This window comes from Neoarius graeffei, chromosome 28 (assembly GCF_027579695.1).
Source record: "Neoarius graeffei isolate fNeoGra1 chromosome 28, fNeoGra1.pri, whole genome shotgun sequence".
Lineage (NCBI taxonomy): Eukaryota > Metazoa > Chordata > Actinopteri > Siluriformes > Ariidae > Neoarius > Neoarius graeffei.
In genome coordinates this window covers 10,864,444-10,889,548 of record NC_083596.1, presented here as the reverse complement: position 1 = coordinate 10,889,548, position 25,105 = coordinate 10,864,444, and the positions used below count along the sequence as shown (strand labels likewise).

General features: G+C 40.7%; 1 protein-coding gene across 1 annotated transcript; it reads right to left on the bottom strand.

The window, feature by feature from the left end:
- Window positions 1-1,089: 1,089 nt before the first annotated feature.
- Window positions 1,090-24,599, bottom strand: slc30a5 (solute carrier family 30 member 5). The gene is made up of 16 exons (XM_060912791.1): window positions 24,202-24,599; window positions 22,247-22,369; window positions 17,992-18,058; window positions 16,181-16,266; window positions 15,967-16,054; window positions 14,680-14,767; window positions 14,511-14,587; window positions 14,260-14,430; window positions 11,752-12,040; window positions 11,078-11,286; window positions 6,881-7,038; window positions 6,656-6,785; window positions 6,227-6,470; window positions 5,883-6,109; window positions 1,432-1,560; window positions 1,090-1,332 (listed from the first exon to the last, which is right to left on the bottom strand). The coding sequence occupies exons 1-16, from the start codon at window positions 24,270-24,272 to the stop codon at window positions 1,162-1,164; spliced, it is 2,328 nt and encodes a 775-aa protein (XP_060768774.1). The 5' UTR covers window positions 24,273-24,599; the 3' UTR covers window positions 1,090-1,161.
- Between the last annotated feature and the right edge of the window lie 506 nt (window positions 24,600-25,105).

Sequence of the window (25,105 nt, the reverse complement as noted above, 5' to 3'; positions counted from 1 at the left end):
AGCTGGAACATATCCCAGCTGACTACAGGCGAAAGGCGGGGTACACCCTGGACAAGTCGCCAGGTCATCACAGGGCTGACACTTAGACACAGACAACCATTAACACCTATGGTAAATTTAGAGTCACCAGTTAAACTAACCTACATGCCTTTGGACTGTGGGGGAAACCGGAGCACCCGGAGGAAACCCAGGTGGAGAACATGCAAACTCCGCACAGAAAGGCCCACGCCGACCACGGGGCTCGAACCTGGACCTTCTTGCTGTGAGGCGACAGTGCTAACCACTACACCACCGTGCCACCCTTATCTGAAGTCCGTTCAGAAATATCTCATCTCATTATCTCTAGCCGCTTTATCCTGTTCTACAGGGTTGCAGGCAAGCTGGAGCCTATCCCAGCTGACTACGGGCGAAAGGCGGGGTACACCCTGGACAAGTCGCCAGGTCATCACAGGGCTGACACATAGACACAGACAACCATTCACACTCACATTCACATGCAAACTCCGCACAGAAAGGCCCTCGCTGGCCACGGGGCTCGAACCCGGACCTTCTTGCTGTGAGGCGACAGCGCTAACCACTACACCACCGTGCTGCCCGTTCAGAAATACATTTAGCATAATCTTGCCAAATAAACAGAACGTAGAAATCTTTCTTTTCTAGTAGCGTTAGCTACCCAATACGATTTCGAGTTTGAAAAGAGTTTGCTAGCATGTCAGGTGGAGTTTCACTGACTAGCTAGCTTAACATTAAACCACCATGATTGCACAGTATGCGTTCATTTTGTGAATTCACATTTCTGTCTTTGGTAACAGCGTTAGGTTTTGTAAGTGCTCTGGGAAGAATATAACCATGCGTTGACAGAACCTTAAGTATTTTTAAAAGCAAGTACTTGAGTAAAAAATTTGACTGGACAACTTTCACTTGTATTGGAGTAACATTTGACCAGTGGGATCTGAATTCTGGCTTAAGTAATGAAGTTGGGTACTTTGTCCACCTCTGGTAATAACTCAAATTTTATCATGTTTTCTGAGATATAAATGAGTCATCACAAGACCATCAGGTGATTTTCTGAAATGAACGACTCTGAACTATTTCTTAAAAGTTTTATTTACAGGGAAAAGGAAAAAAAAACAAAAACATACATCTTTAAATAATACATTTTTACATGATACATGTGCCATCTTTGTAATACTTCATCGACTCCATCTGCTGCGTCATTGCCAGAACCTCATGGAATCCTGTGCTGAGGCCTGACATGTGCTGGAAATAAGCTTCCTTCTCCACCTGGACAGTCAGATTATTCACACCCGCATCCTTTAGCACTGCAGTCACCTGATCAAAATAAACAGCAGCACTTTTTAAATATCACTAAATGTAGGTCAAAGCCAGGTTATCTTCAGAAAACAGTTTTAAAGGAAGGTTTGATCAGACCTGCTGAATAATTCTTTGCTCCACAACATCAGACATGATTTGTAGGTGAATGGTCCCGGCGAGGACGTTAGCAGAATGCCTCCAGAAGTGTGGGTCACGGTAAGACAAAATGCCTTCGATTTTCTGAATCTGGAGCAGGGGAGGGAAAAAAAATAAATAAATAGAATTAGTCTAAGGAGATTTTATTTACCGCCTGCCATAAACAAATACTGTAAAGCCTACATTTTAGTATTCTCTTTTAACTAAGTCAAAATTATTTGTTACACCACAATGCTGTCAAATTCACAAATCTGATTGGTCGGAAGTCATTGATTTTCTATAAGAGCAGTTGACAATAGTTGCAATGCCAGGTTTATATTAATGCATTAATTTTAATACATTATAATTTCTATAGTATCAGGGTGAACACTCAAACAAGGTTTTCAAAATGTAAAATTGTTAATATAGAGAGGTTTTCTAAAAGGAAACGTTTATTTTGCGTTTTTGGAAGGAGCCTCCAGTGCCAGCGCTTTGTAACAGTCAGAGGTAAAGCTGTAACTTTACCGCTTTCTGCCACAGTAAAATCTTCAAGCCAGAGGGCTTTGCAGTTTCTCAGAAACAAAAAAGAAAAACACAGCATGTCATGTATTATTTACTTTGAAAGTGAGGGGGGGAAAAAAGGAGAGAAAGTGGTGAGGGAAATGCTGTTTATAGCTGCTATAGCGCAAGTGATAACAAGAACTGACTCGTTTCAAAGGTGCTCCACACCATTAAATGTATCTATTAGTGGATAAAAAAAAAAAGTATGACTTTGTGCTTTAATAAATAAAAATTGTAATCATTGACAAATTGCTGTGGTACAAGTGGAATAAAAACACTTTGGGACATGCTGTTATAGGAAAATAATCAACTCTGTAAGGTCGCAGTAACTCAGCTATGTATCCCAGCACATCACATCATAGTTATTTCTGCATCACAGAACTCCCCACTGCGTTCCGTTTCTAACTTAACAGGACTGGTTTCAATTCCTCAGAAGATTAAAGTGCATATTCTGGACCAATTTCTTTTTTTTTTTAAATATCCAAGTATGTCCCTTTACACACTCATCCAGGAGGCCAATTTTGCACAAGGCCATCTGTCTACAGCAGAAAAAAATTAAATAAAACGCGTCTGGAAAAATCCCAAGGGAGTCTGGAGCCTGAATCGCAACGTTACCTGCGGAAGCGCCAGCAGGCTGCGAGAGCTTGCACGGTTTCAGTGCACAGCTTGTGTAGACCAAGCGCTCCCATTTCTCGCTCATTGTCCGGTCTTTTGGAAAACGCCGAGTACTAATCCCATCATGATTGGTGTTACTACACCCTCCTACGATACATCTGTTAACCATTTTAATAATTAGGCCTAGAAAAAAAAAAGAAAAAGAAAAAAGTGCGTTTCCAGTCGTCCGCCTGACCCTGCTAAAACCTCACCGACCCTGTACATATTTTAACTGTTCATTCAGTAAAGAACTCAATTTCTAAACAAAATACATAGAGAAAATTATCAACAACGCGACATGCAGTCTGTGTGGACTCAAATCCGTTCCGGGCGCTGCCATGTTGATCGGTCACATGACCACGTGTTATCGCGATCACATCACTTACAGGAGTTTGTCGAGACAAGAACATGGCGACCACCAGTGGCACCATGATTTTTAAAATTAACTTGTGTTGTAATTTTTCAATAATTTCATCCTTTAAATCAAATCTCAATTTAATTCAAATTTATAATTTACACCACCCAACACAAGATATAGCACACAACCTTAAAACATCCACTGTATCAGAAAACATACAGTAGGTCACACACGACCGTCTACAACAGCCCCACATGGAATAGAAATAGCCGAGGATATAAATCTGGCCGATCTGCTCCATCGGTAAGTATTTTATCACTAGTGTGAAGCCGCATAGTCAACATAGAAAATTAAAAAAAAAAAAAATCCGACCGTCCTACCCCAAATTTTTTTTGAAGGGTTGACAGGAAACGCAAATTTTTTTTTCTAGGCCTTACGCAATAACGTTGAAGAAATTTGCAGAAAACCACCAGGTCGTTTTCTCATAAACAAACCAGCGCTGATGTAGGATTCAGAATGAGGCGTCCCGCAGATGACGCCACGAAAATCAATGTTTGCCGGGAAATCCAAATGCAAAATTTTCAGAGGCGGACCAATTCACCTCAAACGGCTTGATTTCAACTGAATTTTTCTGGTATTGCGCAAGGTAAAAAAAAAAAAAAAAAAAAACACTGCAGAGTTACAGATATTTGACCAAAGTTTAATATAAAATAGGAGAATTACATTGATCTTGCTCCCGAATTTACCCGTGATATGCACTTTAAAAGTACTGGCACCCTTGACTGTACCAATAGTCACATGTCATGCTCAGTAGTTTCACCACACTGACAGCGCCATGCACATTTTAACACGAAATAATCCACACAACTGGTTTGGTTTAGTTTTAGAGGCATCTGTCTGGATGTGTATGTCTAATCAAGTCGAGCGCATTTAAGAATGCAATTGGTGTGCCAGCCTCAGGTAGGCCACGGTGTGGCGCCACTGCGTACTGACTATGCAAATGCCACGTTACATAACCTCAGTTCATGACGCAATCCTCCATGGCTGAGCGGTCAAGAGCTCTGTCTGGGAAAGGAACAGATTTTGCTACGTCGGTTCAAATCCTGGCATTTCTGAGTGGGATATTATTTTTTTTCCATTTATGCACCATAGCTTCTACAGTGAGGCAAAAAAGTATTTAGTCAGTCACCAATTGTGCAAGTTCTCCCACTTAAAAAGATGAGAGAGGCCTGTAATTTTCATCATAGGTACACTTCAACTATGAGAGACAAAATGAGGAAAAAAAAAAAATCCAGAAAATCACATTGTCTGATTTTTAAAGAATTTATTTGCAAATTACGGTGGAAAATAAGTGTTTGGTCAATAACAAAAGTTCATCTCAATACTTTGTTATATACCCTTTGTTGGCAATGACAGAGGTCAAACGTTTTCTGCAAGTCTTCACAAGGTTTTCACACACTGTTGCTGGTATTTTGGCCCATTCCTCCATGCAGATCTCCTCTAGAGCAGTGATGTTTTGGGGCTGTCGCTGGGCAACACGGACTTTCAACTCCCTCCAAAGATTTTCTATGGGGTTGAGATCTGGAGACTGGCTAGGCCACTCCAAGACCTTGACATGCTTCTTACGAAGCCACTCCTTCATTGCCCGGGCGGTGTGTTTGGGATCATTGTCATGCTGAAAGACCCAGCCACGTTTCATCTTCAATGCCCTTGCTGATGGAAGGAGGTTTTCACTCAAAAATCTCATGATACATGGCCCCATTCATTCTTTCCTTTACACAGATCAGTCGTCCTGGTCCCTTTGCAGAAAAACAGCCCCAAAGCATGATGTTTCCACCCCCATGCTTCACAGTAGGTATGGTGTTCTTTGGATGCAACTCAGCATTCTTTCTCCTCCAAACACGACAAGTTGAGTTTTTACCAAAAAGTTTTATTTTGTTTTCATCTGACCATATGACATTCTCCCAATCCTCTTCTGGATCATCCAAATGCTCTCTAGCAAACTTCAGACGGGCCTGGACACGTACTGGCTTCAGCAGGGGGACATGTCTGGCACTGCAGGATTTGAGTCCCTGGTGGCATAGTGTGTTACTGATGGTAGCCTTTGTTACTTTGGTCCCAGCTCTCTGCAGGTCATTCACTAGGTCCCCCCGTGTGGTTCTGGGATTTTTGCTCACCGTTCTTGTGATCATTTTGACCCCACGGGGTGAGATCTTGCGTGGAGCACCAGATCGAGGGAGATTATCAGTGGTCTTGTATGTCTTCCATTTTCTAATAATTGCTCCCACAGTTGATTTCTTCACACCAAGCTGCTTACCTATTGCAGATTCAGTCTTCCCAGCCTGGTGCAGGTCTACAATTTTGTTTCTGGTGTCCTTTGACAGCTCTTTGGTCTTGGCCATAGTGGAGTTTGAAGTGTGACTGTTTGAGGTTGTGGACAGGTGTCTTTTATACTGATAACGAGTTCAAACAGGTGCCATTAATACAGGTAACGAGTGGAGGACAGAGGAGCCTCTTAAAGAAGTTGTTACAGGTCTGTGAGAGCCAGAAATCTTGCTTGTTTGTAGGTGACCAAATACTTATTTTACCGAGGAATTTACCAATTAATTCATTAAAAATCCTACAATGTGATTTCCTGGATTCTTTCCCCCCATTCTGTCTCTCATAGTTGAAGTGTACCTATGATGAAAATTACAGGCCTCTCTCATCTTTTTAAGTGGGAGAACTTGCACAATTGGTGGCTGACTAAATACTTTTTTGCCCCACTGTATCTCTCAATCAAAGGCTGAGCTCAGACCTGTATAGGTCTGTAGTTATTTTAGGATTCTCACATGCACATGACCTACTCCACAAATACTACCTTTTCAAGAGCAAAGTTAAGCTCCTTCTCATGCTCAGGTGGAATTCTGAGTAAAAGGACTTCGCAAGCGTCCTTCAGCAGGGGGATGACGCTGAGGAAGATGAGTACGGCAATGAACAAAGAGCATATGGGGTCCGCTATGAGCCAGCCAAACTGACTGATCAGAATTGTAGATATGATGACTCCAACGCTGCCCAGTGTGTCCGCCAGAACATGCAAGAAGACTCCTGAAACCATTCAGTAGACATGCATCAGCACCAGTTAAGGAATGGAAAGATGCTGCCGGTTTCAATTAGGCAAAAAGAATTCTCATAAATTAATCACGTCACATCACGCAGAGCTACCTCTCATGTTGGTGTTCATGCCTCGTCCTCCGGAGCCGTGGGAGTGCCCGTGGCCGTGAGAGTGACCGTGTCCCCCGTGACTGTGCCCGTGACCTCCATGTCCGTGCTCTCCGTGTGCATGACCATGGTGCGAGTGGCCATGCTCATGACCTGAGCAGGAGCCCTTTGAGACCCCATGGGAGTGGGCGTGGCTAAAAGCACAAATGCCCAAAAGATTCACTATCAGGCCGCCTATAGACACCGGCTGGCGAGAGAGTGGACAAGAATAAATATCAGGTCAATATACATGGAGTGCCAATTTATAAAATAACTGTCAAAATCAGTTTTATTACTTGAGCTATGATGATTTAGGAAATAAAATGCACTTCCTGCCCCAAAGTAGACATCCTGGCACAACATAGACAGAAGGGGTGGGGGGGCGACCCTTACCGCGAGCATGACGGTGTTGATGTTTGGAGGGTCAATCAGTCTGGACAGCGACTCCACAAACACAAAGAAGGCAATGACCATGAGGAACAAACCGTTAACGAACCCAGACAGGATCTCAACACGGCCGTATCTAAAAACATTAATGCAAATATCAGCACCGCGCCAGGACAAATCTAACATTTTTTTTAAATAAATCATAGCTCTAGAAAACAAAACTATTCGTACCCATAAGAGTATATTCTTGTCGCTTTCCATCGGGTCATGAGGGCAGCAAAGAGTCCGAGTACCAAAGCTGAGCAGTCAAATAGCATGTGGAAGCCGTCGGAGATCAGACCAAGGCTGTTGGTCCACACGCCATAGAACAGCTCCACAAATGTGAAGGCCTGGAAGGAGAAGAAAAAAAAAAAGCAACCAGATGATGACTTAATCCTGCAATACTATCGTGTACATTGTGCTTGAAAGGTTACTTCAGACAATATCTATTGACCAGTAACACCGTAATCAAGAATATGGAATTCAACTGTAATCCATTCGTACAAACCAGTATTAAAGAAGGACTCCGGTGTCTTTCTTGCGTTATTACACTACCGTTCAAAAGTTTGGGGTCACCCAGACAATTTTGTGTTTTCCATGAAAAGTCACACTTTTATTTACCACCATAAGTTGTAAAATGAATAGAAAATATAGTCAAGACATTTTTCTGGCCATTTTGAGCATTTAATCGACCCCACAAATGCGATGCTCCAGAAACTCAATCTGCTCAAAGGAAGGTCAGTTTTATAGCTTCTCTAAAGAGCTCAACTGTTTTCAGCCGTGCTAACATGATTGTACAAGGGTTTTCTAATCATCCATTAGCCTTCTGAGGCAATGAGCAAACACATTGTACCATTAGAACACTGGAGTGAGAGTTGCTGGAAATGGGCCTCTATACACCTATGGAGATATTGCACCAAAAACCAGACATTTGCAGCTAGAATAGTCATTTACCACATTAGCAATGTATAGAGTGGATTTCTGATTAGCTTAAAGTGATCTTCATTGAAAAGAACAGTGCTTTTCTTTCAAAAATAAGGACATTTCAAAGTGACCCCAAACTTTTGAACGGTAGTGTATATGAATCACGAATTTTGAGAGAAAGTCACAGTAGCTAATGTATTAAGCACAGCATTTAACACTAGACGGCCTTTCGATTTCATAAAATCGGTGAAATTTATTGTGATAAAGTTCATTTCTGTAATATCTCACAAAATATGGTCATGTGACTTGCTAAGCACAAACGAGGTGTATGTAGTATGCATGGACAACATGTTGAAGACTCTCCCATGTGTGCGATTTATACAGCGATCGCTTCTCCAGCGTGAATCGATCATAATTACGACAGACGTCCTCCTCGCCGTCACGTCTGATTCGCACTCGAGGTTGTTTTGATCCTCTGGGATGCTTCTTCACCACCAGATCTTCTGAATCTTTTCTAATCGAGCGATTATTTTGCATTATTATCAGCGAGTGCAAAGGAATGTATTTATCCAGTATGATGGTGTGGTTTATACAGTACCAGTCAAAAGCATGGACACATTAATTTAATGTGGTTTTTTTTAAATAAATTAAAAAACACTTCTTCACGTCGTTTCTCTTTACTTAGTTGAGCGGTTCTTGATGTAATATGGATTATTACAGTTGTGGTGTTGAATAGGGCTGTTTAATAGGGTGTTTATCATTTACTATGATCTCAAATGCATTAAGGCGGCAAGAAACTCGTTCACTAATTAACCTTTGACGAGGCGCAGCTGTTAAAGCGAGATGACCTTTCGGTTTCATAAAATCGGTGAACTGTAGTTCGCTCTGAAATGTGGTCATTGTGATGTATGTTTATTTCTGTAATATCTCACAAAATATCAGGCCGTTCTGTGGCTGGGAAGTTATTTAATTTGAGGGGATTAAAGCAAATAATGTGCATGAAATCACTCGCTTCGCGCAGTCAAGCAGACAGAGGAAGTCCGTGTGTGCGCGCATGCGGAGGTTTACCTTCTTCTTTTGGGTTTTACAGCAGCTGGCATCCACAGTGTTGCATTACTGCCATCTACAGGTTTACCTTTGAGCGTGCACTGACAGTTCCATCATTCTGTCGCTAAACGAACAGCTGATCACACCGAGGTGCTCGCTGACCACCGATATTTATTAGTTTGGTCCGGGATTTCCTTTCCTTCGTATGTACAACCCCGATTCCAAAAAAGTTGGGACAAAGTACAAATTGTAAATAAAAACGGAATGCAATCATTTACAAATCTCAAAAACTGATATTGTATTCACAATAGAACATAGACAACATATCAAATGTCGAAAGTGAGACATTTTGAAATGTCATGCCAAATATTGGCTCATTTGAAATTTCATGACAGCAACACATCTCAAAAAAGTTGGGACAGGGGCAATAAGAGGCTGGAAAAGTTAAAGGTACAAAAAAGGACCAGCTGGAGGACCAAATTGCAACTCATTAGGTCAATTGGCAATAGGTCATTAACATGACTGGGTATAAAAAGAGCATCTTGGAGTGGCAGCGGCTCTCAGAAGTAAAGATGGGAAGAGGATCACCAATCCCCCTAATTCTGCGCCCACAAATAGTGGAGCAATATCAGAAAGGAGTTCGACAGTGTAAAATTGCAAAGAGTTTGAACATATCATCATCATCATCTACAGTGCATAATATCATCAAAAGATTCAGAGAATCTGGAAGAATCTCTGTGCGTAAGGGTCAAGGCCGGAAAACCATACTGGGTGCCCGTGATCTTCGGGCCTTCTGTATTGGAAATCACAAAATGGGCTCAGGAATATTTCCAGAGAACATTATCTGTGAACGCAATTCATCGTGCCATCCGCCGCTGCCAGCTAAAACTCTATAGTTCAAAGAAGAAGCCGTATCTAAACATGATCCAGAAGCGCAGACGTCTTCTCTGGGCCAAGGCTCATTTAAAATGGACTGTGGCAAAGTGGAAAACTGTTCTGTGGTCAGACGAATCAAAATTTGAAGTTCTTTATGGAAATCAGGGACGCCGTGTCATTCGGACTAAAGAGGAGAAGGACGACCCAAGTTGTTATCAGCGCTCAGTTCAGAAGCCTGCATCTCTGATGGTATGGGGTTGCATTAGTGCGTGTGGCATGGGCAGCTTACACATCTGGAAAGACCCCATCAATGCTGAAAGGTACCGTATATCCAGGTTCTAGAGCAACATACGCTCCCATCCAGACGACGTCTCTTTCAGGGAAGACCTTGCATTTTCCAACATGACAATGCCAAACCACATACTGCATCAATTACAGCATCATGGCTGCGTAGAAGAAGGGTCCGGGTACTGAACTGGCCAGCCTGCAGTCCAGATCTTTCACCCATAGAAACATTTGGTGCATCATAAAACGGAAGATACGACAAAAAAGACCTAAGACAGTTGAGCAACTAGAATCCTACATTAGACAAGAATGGGTTAACATTCCTATCCCTAAACTTGAGCAACTTGTCTCCTCAGTCCCCAGACGTTTACAGACTGTTGTAAAGAGAAAAGGGGATGTCTCACAGTGGTAAACATGGCTTTGTCCCAACTTTTTTGAAATGTGTTGTCATGAAATTTAAAATCACCTAATTTTTCTCTTTAAATGATACATTTTCTCAGTTTAAACATTTGATATGTCATCTATGTTCTATTCTGAATAAAATATGGAATTTTGAAACTTCCACATCATTGCATTCCGTTTTTATTTACAATTTGTACTTTGTCCCAACTTTTTTGGAATCGGGGTTGTATATAACATAACATCTTTTCTTCTCACTTTCTTTCCGTTACTGTAGTCGGTCTTTCACGTTTCATTCGCACACTCACGTCCTCCATTTTTCTCTCTGGTTTCAAATTTGTATCCCACAATGCCTTGCGCGAACGGGCAAAGCCCACCACGTCATGCATCACACGGTATCTTGTATTGTATCATGGTGAAGCAGGAAAAAAAATAAATAAAAATAGTGGAGAATTTAGGGCCACGCTGCCTTAGATTCATTAATTGTTCGATTTAAAAAAATAACTAATAAAATTGGAAGTCTGTGATTCGAATTCAGTAGCTTTCAGTCCACTAAACAAAAAGAATTTTCCCCAGCACCCAATTTTTTATGACCTACACTTAAAATCTGAAAGGCGGTCTAGCTTTAACATGTAAATCAAATTTATGTATATTTTAAACAAAACTGGTACATACAAGTAGAATGCTGTAGGCTATACATTTTGGAAATTTAAAAATAAATAAGTCGGTGCACAGCTACAAGTTACTACAGTGGTTGCGACTGTAGGGAGTTACAGATAAACAGCACTGTTAAGAAAAACACTGAAGTATCCCTAAGATGCTTGTATTTCACTGATTCACGAGGATTCAACCCCTCACCAAGTTGAGGCACAGGAAGTAGAAGATCTGTCGGGAATCATACTCCTCGAGGATTTGCTTGAGCGAGTCTTTGATGAAGCGAGGGAGAGACTGAGAGCTGTGCTGCAGAGCGTCGCCCATTAGATTATACAGAGGAGTTCCTTCAGGTGAATATCCCACAAGCGTTCCCTTCTGCCCTTTCTTCGAGGGAGAGGACAGGATGCTGTCGGCTGCAAAACAGATCCACACAAAGGAAAAACATGAACCCGGGTGTCAGGTTCAGAAAGAAGATTTGCTAACGACAAACTGAAATCACAGTAATGTTGATGTATTATTGTTGTATTCAGTAACAGTTGAAAGCTTTTTTGCATTTTCATTTTGGGCACGTTGGCAAGAAACGGAGGAGGTTATCAAAGAACTTCTGATGTAAAAACTTCCTTGTTCATATGCACGTCTTGATTTAGTACCCCTGATTCAATGTAGAGAGAAAAAACAACTACTTTTTTAGGCGTAAGGATGGAATACGTCCTGAATGGGACACCAGGACATCAGCATTTACATTAACAATTTAAAGCAGAGACCTGGCATGTTTTTGGGAGGAAACCAGCTGGACACGAGGAGAACACAGACAGACTCGATAAAAGTCAGGATTGGGTTTCGAACAGTGCTTTGTGAGCATAAGGCGTGTAACTCACACATGATGAAGAAGCAGGCGCTGACCAACACTCCTCCAGACAGCACATGCTCAGTGCTGGACTGCTGGCCGCCCGTCCTCATGGTCCGGAGCTGGTCCGTCAGCGGGTGAGTCCAGAAGTTGGCCAAAAACAGGCCACTGAAGAACAGGAAGTAGGAGCTGTAGCGAGCGCAACGTGGGGCCTCGAGCTTCGTCATGCAGACAGACTCGACGTAGAAATCCAGGATCATCACAGAGAAGACGATCATGGCAAAAGACAAGACCAGGCTGGACCACGACTCCACCTTGCTCTGGAAAATTTAGGAAAGTTCTCAGTATACATGCTCTTTAGTGGAAGGATGTGTTCTAAGTAAATAATAAAATCACAATACAAAGGTTGACCATTCAAATGGATGAAATAAAAAAAAAGTATTGCGATCAACAGGCTGCATGATCTCTTGGTTTTCCGTAACTGTAATTGCATTCTTTGGACAGCAGAGGGGGCAATAACAGTAGCAGGAATGTACATGACTTCACGCTGGGTGGAAGTAACAGCTCTAACGCCACGAGAACACACAAAAACAGATCTAAAACGGGAAAGAGCTGTTGGGCGATTAACTAGGCTACACAAATTTAACAAGAAATGAGAGCTCTTTTTTTTTTTTTACAGACTGCTGAAAGCTAAAGAAAAGAAGCAACGGAGATAAAACAACTGCTCATAAAAAGTTTAAGAAAAGGCCTATTTGTTATTAATTTTTCTTTTTTAATAAATGCAATATTTTAGTGAATAGGCCATTTTATTTTTTCGCGCTCCGGTTTCCATCAAATCCTGCGCTCTGATTGGCTGGCGAGCGGGTCCGTATCCTACGATACGGGCCCCAGTTACGGACATCTGGCGACTCGCTCGTTCACAACAACAACAAAGTAGCATTTTTTGTCAACATTTATCTTTTTTTTCCAAGATTTATTTATAAGATTATCAAAAATCTTATAACTTTTTGCCAGCATTTCTCAGGAGAATAGCGTTAATTTTACAGCATGGATAGCGATAACGACAGTGTTCACAGCGAAAGCGAGTTTGACTACCCTGAGGAAGAAGAAATAAAATAAAATATTTCAGGAGAAAGCTAAAAACCTCTAACTGTTGCTAACGCCGAGTAAAAACATGGCTGAATCCTGAATGACCCAATTTTGTATAAATAGGGGACTACATAGGCGGCAAAACGTAGTTTTTTTCCTGCCATGGAAGTGCACTTGTATACCGAGGAGGAAGCCATTTGCATTCCAGCCGTGAATGAGGATTCAAAATGGCGGCTCGGCTCGGTTTTCCCTTTCGGGCGCTCTCGTTTTCTGTTAGAATTTGGTAAAGAAAAAAATAAATATATTATTTCCCAGCTTAAGGTCGGTCCGTATGGTGAAATACCGTGACCTCGGCCTTGAATACTGACCTCAGCCCAGAGGGCCTCGCTCAGTACTTTCAAGACCTCAGTCACGGTATTTCACCATACGGACCTCCTAGCTGGTAAATATAACACACACACTTTTTTTTTTTTACTCCAACTTTTACAAATGTGGATAAATAATTATTGGTTATGAAAATGAAACAAGTATTTTTTTATTTAACAAAATGAATATTTTAGTTGATAAAGAATAGGAAAATAAATGTAGCTTTTTTTGGTAATTTTCTTCATTTCTTCATTAAATTTTTGCTCAAAAAATATTGTGGGAAAATTGCATCATGAACTCAATATTGTGAATCAAAACAAATCGAGAATTGTTACATGCTTAATAATAATAATAATAATAATACCAACAAAAATATGGTCTGAGCTGATATAGGAAAAAATAATCTGCACATTCTGATCAATCATATGAGAATTCCGTAAACACTGTAGTATATTTAACAGTTATTCCAAAAAATCGAGTCGTACATGAGCTGATAGCTGACGAGGTGCATAGCACCAAGTTGGCTATAATCCACATACGACAAGATTGAGTGGAATAACTGCTTTATTCCATCCACATTCACTGGATTTTGAGAAACTGAGCATTTTTATTTTTATCAAATTCAATAAATAAAAACTTTATACAAAATCATTTCTGCTTAGAATGTAAACAAACCGGCAAAATGACAGTAGGAATGTGTGAAAATGCTATAATTCTTAAATTTAACAAAAAAAAAAGTCTATCATCAAATACTTTCATTCCATATTTTGTTGATTTTTTTTGTGGTTTTGTTTTCGAGTAGTTGTTTTTATTTTGTCCTTGCTTGGTTTGGCAACATGCGCCGCCATTTTATTTTTCTCTACTCACTGTATATAAGATGATATCCTAGTAGTAGAGCAGCCAATCAGAGCACACAATTGCTCATATCCAGTGAACGTGGACCAAATAACTAATATATTATTCATTATATACTTAACATGTTATTTTTGGGTAAGATTTTAGAGGATATAAGCTCTAACATTCCCGTTCCAAACATGACGACACTTGTGTTCAAATCTTTTCTCCACAGATGTCAGTTACGAACCTCCGTGGTGACAGACAGCACAAACACCCAGGGCAGCAGCAGGACAGACGCGACCAGGTTGGACAAAGCGTAGAGGCGTTTCGCTCCACCGATTTCCACCGACAGCTTTCTGGAGTGTGTGTGGAATGCCACCTTCAGACACAGCGCCAGAACCAACAACACAACTCCACCCTGAAGACAGAGACACACAAAAAAAAAAATCTCTACTCATCCAAACCTGAACAGGAACATCATAACGATGTTTTACTCACTTTATGGTCGGCCACGCCTAAAAACGAGATCCCTGTGTATAAGGCATGGGTGAGAGCGCTGTCATGGTGTCCCTCAGCTGCAAGTCAAACAGTTAAGGGTACGAGTACGAGACACACTGAAAGAAGGGAAACAACACAGTGTAGAATCTGACATGACTAGGAAGGATACGGTGCTCCGCCATCTTGGCCATGAGGTCATCGTTATCGAAGAGCAAAAGACAGATCACTGCGATGATGAAGAACGCAGCACCTCTCGTCTACGAAAAAAGTCCATCAAGTTAGCTCCTGATATACTTAACAATAGTTACAGCAGCTATAAACAGTTGCTCCTTCTTGATTTAAATCAATAATCTAAAAATATGAAATTTAATTTAAAAAAACAAACAAAACAAAACCTCATCATTTAACCAAGGGCCCGTTTACACGAGGACGCTGTCGGGTAAAAACAACTAAATATTTTATCGGAAGTGCCTTTCGTCTACACGGGGATGGCGTTTTCGAGGCTGAAAAACGGAAAAATTTGAAAACGCCTTCCAGAGTGGATAAGTTAAAAACAGCCCCCGTTGCATATCCGTCTAAACTACCCAATACGCGAAACTCTGCTCGGATCTGCTCATGTCGGGTACGCGTTTACGTCATAGTAAGAGCATGTGTGGCAGCGGGGGCGTGGTCAAGCGCCGGTCTGTGACAGGAGGGTGGAGTCAGGGAAGGTAAGTGGAAGAATCACTACACCTGATGTCAATTAACCTGTGTTTGTGTGTCTTCCCAGTGACCGCGCCCTATTTAAAGAGGGAGAGCAGAGAAGCTCATCCCCAAGCTAGACGCCGGTTGCGTGCGTCTCTGTTGGTTTAAAAATCTTGTTAGACTGAAAAGTGTGGCAATAAAGCCTATTTGTAAACCTGATCTCTGTCCTGCCGTCCTCTGTGCTCCACCCACTCATATAGAACGGCTACAGCATGTCTGATTACATCGATCCAACGGACCTTCAAGCTGCTCTGGCAACCTCACGAGTAGCCATAGCCAGAGTAGTCAAAGTTTTCGCGGCGCAGATGTGCAGATCAGACAAGACGGAAGACGTTGCGCATGCGAGCAGACATAGCGGAGGTCTTTCACAGCACCACTAAGCCACCTGGCATGCACATCCAATTGAATTCCACACATTTATGCGTCACCGTATAGACGCAGATTTCCTCCTTGAAAATGGTCGTGTAGATGCGGAAAAAAGTGAGAACGAAAACAGACTTTTGCGTTTTTGTTTCAGACCGTCCCCGTGTAAAGTGGGCCTAAGAAACTGTAAAGCTCCGGTCCTGAGCCACAACTTAACTTACATTTCCCTGCGTACCTTGTTACTATAGAAACATCTCAGAAGGAGTCCGTTAACATAACCCCTGTAGCTGGGACTAGCATCGGGGTGCTGTTACAGAAAATTAACCAACAATCTCATTTCCATCCTGACCTTCGAGGGGCCGCCGTCTGAGGTGGTGAAGAGAACGGTGAGGAAAGCGATGACCACCACATCGTTGTGTTCAAACAGCAGCAGCGTCCTGAAAGACAACATCTAGACTTGGTTCTCTTCCCATGAGGAGTATTAAAAAAATAAATAAAATAAAACAAAAACCACACTACGTAAAGGAGAACCGTGTGCGAACAGCAGGCGTTGACGGGTTTACCTTAGCGGCCCACAGAGCGTCAGACCAAAAAATCCCAATAGAGAGATCACACAGCTGATCACGGCGTGCTTGAAGATTCTGATCCACTGAAACAGAAGCATTTGATATGAACACATCCAAACATGATTAGTAGCCCAGGAGTAACAGGGTTATACCCGGAACAAATTAGTAACAAGCTGAAAATTTCAGAATATGTTCAGAATACCTTTAGGAATAACATACTAAAAAAGTCCCCGGAAATCCCCCTTGTGCTCTCTGAGAAATTCAAGATGGCGTCCAAAATGGCCGCCAAATGGAGACCTGCCCATATCTCAGGCCCAAAACAAAATATTAATGCAATTAAAAGGTCAGAATATATGTTTTGTAGGGTAGGAGAGTAAATTCCAACATGTGTGTATTAATTACATTGTGTATTAACATTATATAATAACAATGTACACATTATTATAACAGTATATTTGTGTATAATGTGTTCGCTTGCCATGTCCGGTTAGATTGTCATATTTTTGGCACTTCACCAGTTCACATTTATGAATGTGCACAGTACTATGAATGTGCGTAGGTTTCATCCAGTCCGATCCTTGAATCAAGTATCAATCTTGAAACGCCCTGGCCCATAAATTCACATCCAAGAAGAAATAACAATGACTGTCGTGACAAAATAATCGTTATGGTATCATGAAGATATCTTATATGTTTTTGAAATGGCTTCAGTTCTTAATGTTTAGGACTAATAATTACAGACTTATAATTGTAAATCTATACACGTGCTATTTAATGTACACTACCGATTATAGTGTGGATCCATTGGTTACTCGTTCACTCCGTATCATCCTATTCTGTTCACAAAACAACAAACACAATTACTAGGGGTTGGAGCACTTATTTTCATTAATATTAATTAAAGTAAATTGGTGGTGTAAAATGAAAAATGGCATGTTAAAAGGTCATGCTGAGTTCAGTCATTTTTAAAAGGTCATGCCGAGTTTAGTCATTTTTTGTCCGAACACACTGGCATTGCTAGTAGTAAAGACTGGCGCTAGAAACTCAAAGATTAATTTTTTTCCACCCTTAAACAAGCTTGAACAAATTCCCTACTTCATTGATGGTACAACAAAGGTCCGAGCATTACAACTGAGGCACTGAGAAGTGTTTAAGTCTACTCATTGTTTATAAGCAAGAGCTTTTATTGAGGCAGACCTTTTTGTCATGAAAGTCGCCGGAATGTTGAAGTGTACTGAAACAGCTTGCCATTGTAGTTTTAGAAGATAAAGTTCTCAAATTTAATTTCCCTTTAATATTTTATCAAAGCTTAAAGATGCACTAAATATTAAGGAAATTGATGTCTAATTGTTGTCTTACATTATGTTCATATATGTAGGTAGCCTACTAAGCTAATCTGTCAATCATGTCAACCATCAAATTCCATGTAATTTCCACATTAATGACCTTGTAATCTTGGTTAATTTTAATTTTAACAGTGTGACAATGGTGAATTTGCATTGCTTGTATGAGAGAACATATAATTTAACATTTTAATTGCATTTATATTATGTTTTATCCCTGAGATATTGAAAAATCTCCAATCGGCAGCCATTTTGGACGCCATCTTGAATTTCTCAGAGAGCACAAGGTGGATTCCCGGGGACTTTTAGTATGTTATTCCTAAGGGTATTCTGAAAAATTCAGCTTGTTACTAATTTGTTCTGGGTTGGACTCAATTTTGAGCTAATGCTCTTGGGCTATAGGGATAATTGTTTTTTTTTTTTTTTTTAATAAGCGTGTGAATATTTTTTCCTCTCAGTATGTACCTGTCTTTTGGTGACCACTTTTCCTGAAGAGAATGGCTTTTGAAAGAAAAGTAAAATCATTGCACACCTGTGTTGGAAAAAAAAAAAAGGACAAATCACACACACACACTATTAACATACATTGTTTTATTCCCCTTATACTTTATACCACAGCAATCTGATAACGCCAACAAAATAGCAAATATTACTGCAATTTTGGGGAAATCAAGACACATTCTGGACTATAAATCACTACATACTCTGTATAATGCACTCATACTTCCATATCTGAGCTACTGTGTGGAGATATGGGGTAATACCTACAAATCTAACCTGCAGCCGTTATGCACATTACAAAAAAAGAGCAATAAGAAGAGTCAATAATACGGGATATCTTGAGCATACAAACGCATTACTCGTAAAAGCACACACTCTGAAATTAATCTGGTTAAACACAAGACTGCACAAATTATGTATAAAGCAAGACATAACCTTCTTCCGGGTGAGGTACAAAATATGTTTATGGAAAGGCAGGGCGGGTATAACCTGAGAGGGGAAATGGATTTTAAGAGAGTAAATGTTAGAACAGACCTGGGCATTTTACGGCCCGCGGGCCGCATCCGGCCCTTTGGTTCATTCTGACCGGCCCGCGTAAGGTTAATTAGAAATAACAAAATAAACGCATTTTCTAATTTTGCCTCATGCATGGACTGAATGTGCATTGCTTTTATTTTGAAGTTGTGTTCAACAAAAACGCAATGCGCGCGACATGAAATCCCACGAAACCTAATCCCGTGATAACTACTTCCATAATTTGTTCAGACCGACCACAAACTTGTACGTCATCCTTCAAACGGTCCAGCCAATCACATCGTGTGACGTCACCAGCAGGCGCCGGAGCCCGAGCCGATCTGTAGATCTGATTCCTACACCGAATCGACGTTGTTGCGAGCAGGTCACAAGAAGACTTTAGCCCCCAAAATGTCCGCAAAAAGAAGAAAGGTAGATGCCGAATGCAGGGCTTTCAACAAAACATGGACTGCTTAGCATTTATTTACTGAAGTCAGAGATAAAGCCGTGTGTTTAGTTCGTGGAGAGCAGATCCGAAAAACTGAAAAACACCAAATGAGGTGATTAGAGTACAAATGTGGGCATCATTATTATAATATGATGTATCTTGCTTGATATTTGGAGTAGAAAGACAATATTGTGATGTCTTTATTGTGTTTTGGGGTGAATGTGACTGAAAAAAAAAAAGGTACAAACGTTCACATTTTGTTAACCATTGTTTTGGGAAATTTGATTGAATAAATGACATTTTTTGTAAGGCAACCTCGTTTTTTCCCCATACTCTTACCAGTCTTAGCGGCTTGTAAAAACAGTGTTATTTACTGCTTTATATAAAGAAATACAATTAATATTATGCAGAATTTAGTTCAGCCTTTTGGTCCGGCCCTCCGCAAAATTCTGTTTCTCATGTGGCCCTATGGAAAAAATAATTGCCCACCCCTGTGTTAGAACAACTATTGGTCCTTTTCCACTACCCTTTTTCGGCTCACTTCAGCCCGACACGGCTCGTGTTTCGACTACCTCAGAGCAGCACGCCTCAGCTCGCTTCAGCCCTACTCAGCACCCAAAACTCGCACGGTTTTGGAGTGGGGCTGAAGCGAGCCAAACCGAGCCGAGTGGGGCTAGGGGCGTGAGCAGACACTCCCCTGTGCACTGATTGGTGAGGAGGAGTGTCCTCACACGCCCACACACGCCCCGCGAGCACGCTGGGATCTGTAAACACCGTAAACCCGGAAGAAGAAGAATTACGAATTACAAGAATTTCTGAAGCCTTATGCGCCTCGCCTCATCTATACGCTCTTGCCAGTATCTGTTGGCGTTGTCGGTGACAACAAGCCACAGCACCAAGACCAGCAACACTAACGACTCCATGTCCTCCATGTTTATTGTTTACTCTCCGGGTCGTGAGACTACCGCTTAAAAGGTCACTGATGTCACTGTTTGCGCCGCCTAACGACATCACGCGACGTCCACCCACTTTCGCTAACTCCACCCAATGTGTCCACCCACTTCCAGCCAGCACGGTTCAGCGCGGTTGTAGTCGAAATGCAACTCCAACAGCCCCACTCAGCTCGACTCAGCACGGCACGGCTCAGCCGCGTTGGTAGTGGAAAAGTGGCATATGAAAAGTATGTGCATAACAGTCTGTGGGGTGAAATTGTGGAATGGTCTGGATAATGAACTCAAAAATAGCACCAACATAAAACTGTTTAAAAAATTATATAAAAAACATGTTAACAAAAATATATGAGAATTAGGACAGGTAGACTATATAGGGGATGATGAAATTGAGAGTAAGTCTGTGACTGGTCTTGTATTTTGTGTATAGTTATAGGTATTAAGTGTATATGTATGTACTGTATAGATGTATTTTATGTGTGTATATATGCATAACAAGCATCTGTATATATGATTTGGTCGATATTATACCATGTCGGTATGTTTTCTTTTTGTTTGTTGCTTTTGTTTTCTTTTGTATATATAGTTTATTATGGCGGAAAGTGATGTTTGATTAGCGGTGGTATAGAGGGTTAGGATTGGATAAGTTATTACTTCTTCCTAATCCTTTCTGAACATTATTATGTTACTGCCTTGTGGCTACGCTATTCTGTTTGTTTATGACGAGGTTTTGATTATTGCATTTTTTATTTAAATTTTTTTATTTTTATATCTTTCTTCTTTATTGTTCAGAATAAAGTAATCAATCCTTTCATTTATTAAAGAACAACCTGCTGTAACCTTTTAACGATTTAGATTTCCAATTAATGATGTGGAACGTTTGCAAAACAACTCGGCTCCTGATATCACTTATAAACCGACGTCCCTTCACCAGCCTCTTTTCTTCTTCTGTCTAAAAGTTAATGACTACAGCTGACTGCTTAACTCAATCCGAGTCAAGAATTCAACAACACTGTGGAATAATGCACACTATATCCCTCATGAAAAAATTCCTGTGCAGGGATTGGCCGAGGATGGCTCATGTGACATAAAATAGTTCCACCACTGATTAAGCAAAGTATCTCATGACGTCAAAAAAAAAAAGGATATGATGTGAGTTAGTCATGGTATATCCTGGATATACTACAAACTGACGTCACGATTTTAAGCTTATGGCTGGCTTGAGTCACAGCCGTGGTGTAGCTCTATGCATCATGATCATGCCTAGCGAGGCGGGCGATAGCATGGTACAGCAAACATGGCTGCCTCCACGTTTAATGAGTTTATGCCGAGATTCAAGCTTAAAGGAACAGTCCACCGTACTTCCATAATGAAGTATGCTCTTATCTGAATTGAGACGAGCTGCTCCGTACCTCTCCGAGCTTTGCGCAACCTCCCAGTCAGTCAGACGCGCTGTCACTCCTGTTAGCAATGTAGCTAGGCTCAACATGGCCAATGGTATTTTTTGGGGCTGTAGTTAGATGCGACCAAACTCTTCCGCGTTTTTCCTGTTTACATAGGTTTATATGACCAGTGATATGAAACAAGTTCAGTTACACAAATTGAAACGTAGCGATTTTCTATGCTATAGAAAGTGCGCACTATAATGACAGGCGTACTAACACCTTCTGCGCGCTTCGGGAGCGCATTGATACGGAGCTCAGATATCAATGCGCTGTCGAAGCGCGCAGAAGGTGTTAGTACGCCTGTCATTATAGTGCAGACTTTCCATAGCATAGAAAATCGCTACGTTTCAATTTGTGTAACTGAACTTGTTTCATATCACTGCTCATATAAACCTATGTAAACAGGAGAAACGCGGAAGAGTTTGGTCGCATCTAACTACAGCCCCAAAAAATACCATTGGCCATGCTGAGCCTAGCTACATTGCTAACAGGAGTGACAGCGCGTCTGACTGCGTCTGACTGACTGGGAGGTCGCGCAAAGCTCGGAGAGGTACGGAGCAGCTCGTCTCAATTCAGATAAGAGCATATTTCATTATGGAAGTACGGTGGACTGTTCCTTTAATACTTTTAGTTTGGAACTTTTTGATGAGGGATATAAATCAAATATACCATCTACTGAGAAGCAAATTACGGATTCTCTTCGGTGACTGGCATAGTACTGCGTCCCTCAGAAAATAATACTCTTCCAGTCAACTCAGAGAATCCATAATTTCAACCAGAGCCTCTCAGTGCACGGTATATTTGATTACGAGAATTAGGTACATAGTAACATGAAGGATATGATTACACTTGGAACTGCTTACCCAAATTTAAGTATGAAGAGAAACTGCACAACATGTACAACCTTCAGAAGGTCATAAGATTCAAAAATTCCTAGAGCCTTTAACAACTTGGCAAAGAAGAGCAACACTATGTATCTCGTCAGCCTGAAATAAAGAAAAAGATGGAACACAGACATGAAACAGCAAGAAGAGCAAATAATTGTTTTTGCTATACAATATGACTTCAAGTGCAATTATACTTAGAGGTATTGGTATGCTTATGAAAATAAACCACTTAATGAATTTGAATAAATTCAAAAATATTTTCTGCAATTGTAAAATATCTTGCAGTACATTTGTTAAAACCATTTTTTTTTTAATTTACACAATTTTAAAAAGATGCAAGAAATTTACATGTTCAGCTACTACCAATCAGATTTTAAAAAAGTGTTTAAAAAAAAGCGCACACACATCAGGGGATAAGATACAAAGATTTAATTTTTTTTCACGGTGCGGTTTCCATCAAATCCTGCACTCTGATTGGCTGGCGAGCGGGTCCGTATCCTACGGTACGGACCCCGGTTACGGACCTCTGGCGACTCGCTCGTTCACAACAACAAACATGGTAGCAATTTTTGTCAACATTTATCTTTTTTATAAGATTTATTTATAAGATTATTAAAAATCTTATAAATTTTTGCCAGCATTTCTCAGGAGAATAGCGTTAATTTTACAGCATGGATAGCGATAACGACAGTGTTCACAGCGAAAGCGAGTTTTACTACCCTGAGGAAGAAGAAATAAAAGAAAACATTTCAGGAGAAAGCTAAAAACCTGTAACTATTGCTAACACCGAGCAAAAACATGGCTGAATCCTGAATGACTCAATTTTGTATAAATAGGGGACTACATAGGCGGCAAAATGTAGTTTTTTTTCCTGCCATGGAAGTGCACTTGTATACCGAGGAGGAAGCCATTTGCATTACAGCTGTGAACGAGGATTCAAAATGGCAGCTCGGCTCGGTTTTCCCTTTCGGGCGCTCTCGTTTTCTGTTAGAATTTGGTAAAGAAAAAAATAAAAAATATATTATTTACCAGCTTAAGGTCGGTCCGTATGGTTAAATACCATGACCTCGGCCTTAAATACTGACCTCGGCCCAGAGGGCCTCGCTCAGTACTTTCAAGACCTCGGTCACGGTATTTCACGATACGGACCTCCCGGCTGGTAAATAGCATATATAACATATATACACAAAAAGAAAAATTATATAAAGGAGAAAATAAAAAATAAACCAAAAAATTTGCAAGACAATTTTTAACCCCGCCGACAGTAGTCGGAGGGGTTATTATTTTCACCTGCGTCAGTCTGTGTGTGTGTGTGTATCTGTCTGTCTGTCTGTGTGTCTGCAAGATATCTCAAGAACCAATGGATCGATTTGGACCAAATTTTGTACGTGTTGCCAATCACCCAGGAAGGAAACCATTAAATTTTGGAGGTCAAAGGTCAAGGTCATGGCAGAACTTCGAAATTTTCGCCCAATGTATTTTAATAGGGAAAAGGCGGGGTTTGCACTCGTTAGAGTGTCCCTGTCTAGTTTTTATATAAAAAAAAGAAGAAAACAAAATCCAACAATTCTAATAACAGATTTAAAATGTATTTTATTAACTAATGATATAAAATTTTGTATCATCATTTTTGTATCAAAACTTCAAAATTTTGTATCAAAACTGCTTCCAATCAGAGTGATGCATGACAAAAAGATCCAGGAAGCATCCAGTAGAAATACATGTTAATTATAAAATAAAGCCTTTCGTTTTAGCATTAAAAGTTACATTTTAAAAGATATAAAATTTTAGTATCAAACCAACTACTTCCAAATAAAACCGTAAAAATATCACGATATCTGGTATACCTCAGAGAAAAAAGTATCAAGTCTAATTTATCACGATATTATATCATATTGTCCAGCCTTGGTTAGCATTAGCATTTAGCTTACCTGGCATTAGGGACTTCCACACGGCCCAGCTTTCCACCTGAAATAACATTACTGCTGTACTTGTCATCCATTGTGTTTTTTTTAACAATGCCTAAAAGTTTATACACCCCCTCTTATTTAATCTACTGCTCTATATGAAGAGTTAGCTAACCTGCCAGAGGCTAGCTAAAGCCCTGACTGCAGAATAACATAGCTTAGCTAATAGCAGCTAACAACTTCCGCCCTATTTAAAAGCTCTAATCTGGACTCAGAGCCGCTGTGTACAATAAACCAAAACACCCATCATCTGTTTACTAACTGAACAAACAGACTTAAAAGTTCCACAAACCCAAGCAACCTGTTTAGATTAAACATTGCTAGCCAACGTCATCACTTCCGCATAGCTGGTTCTTCTTCTTCGTTGAATTGCCGCCAAACAAAAAGTGTGTATCAGCGCCCTCTATCGGACTGCAGTGTGAATAAAGCCTATACATTCACACCATCATATCGCCATAAACAGTGAATTGATTTAAATTTATTTATTAACTTACAACCATTACATCAGGAGATCACAAATTTTATTTTGAACAAACGATCCCAAATGAAGACAGAGATGTTAAAGGTGCAATAACCAATTTTTAAAAATTCCTTACATTACAGGACCTTCTTGCTGTGAGGCGACAGTGCTAACCACTACACCACCGTGCTGCCTGAAAGTCTTCTTCTTGAAGACTTGTACAATTCAGGCAGCACGGTGGTGTTGTGGTTAGCACTGTCGCCTCACAGCAAGAAGGTCCGGGTTCGAGCCCCGTGGCCGGCGAGGGCCTTTCTGTGTGGAGTTTGCATGTTCTCCCCGTGTCTGCGTGGGTTTCCTCCGGGTGCTCCGGTTTCCCCCACAGTCCAAAGACATGCAGGTTAGGCTAAT

What these genes read in the sequence shown, in the direction of transcription:
- slc30a5 (XM_060912791.1), bottom strand. Translation starts at nt 24,272, where the DNA reads ATGGATGACAAGTACAGCAGTAATGTTATTTCAGGTGGAAAGCTGGGC. An exon ending in TAGGCGTGGCCGACCATAAA is followed by an intron (nt 14,431 to 14,510) that starts GTGAGTAAAACA and finishes CTCTGTCTTCAG; the next exon opens with GGTGGAGTTGTGTTGTTGGT. An exon ending in TGCTGTCTGTCACCACGGAG is followed by an intron (nt 12,041 to 14,259) that starts GTTCGTAACTGA and finishes TAAATTTTCCAG; the next exon opens with AGCAAGGTGGAGTCGTGGTC.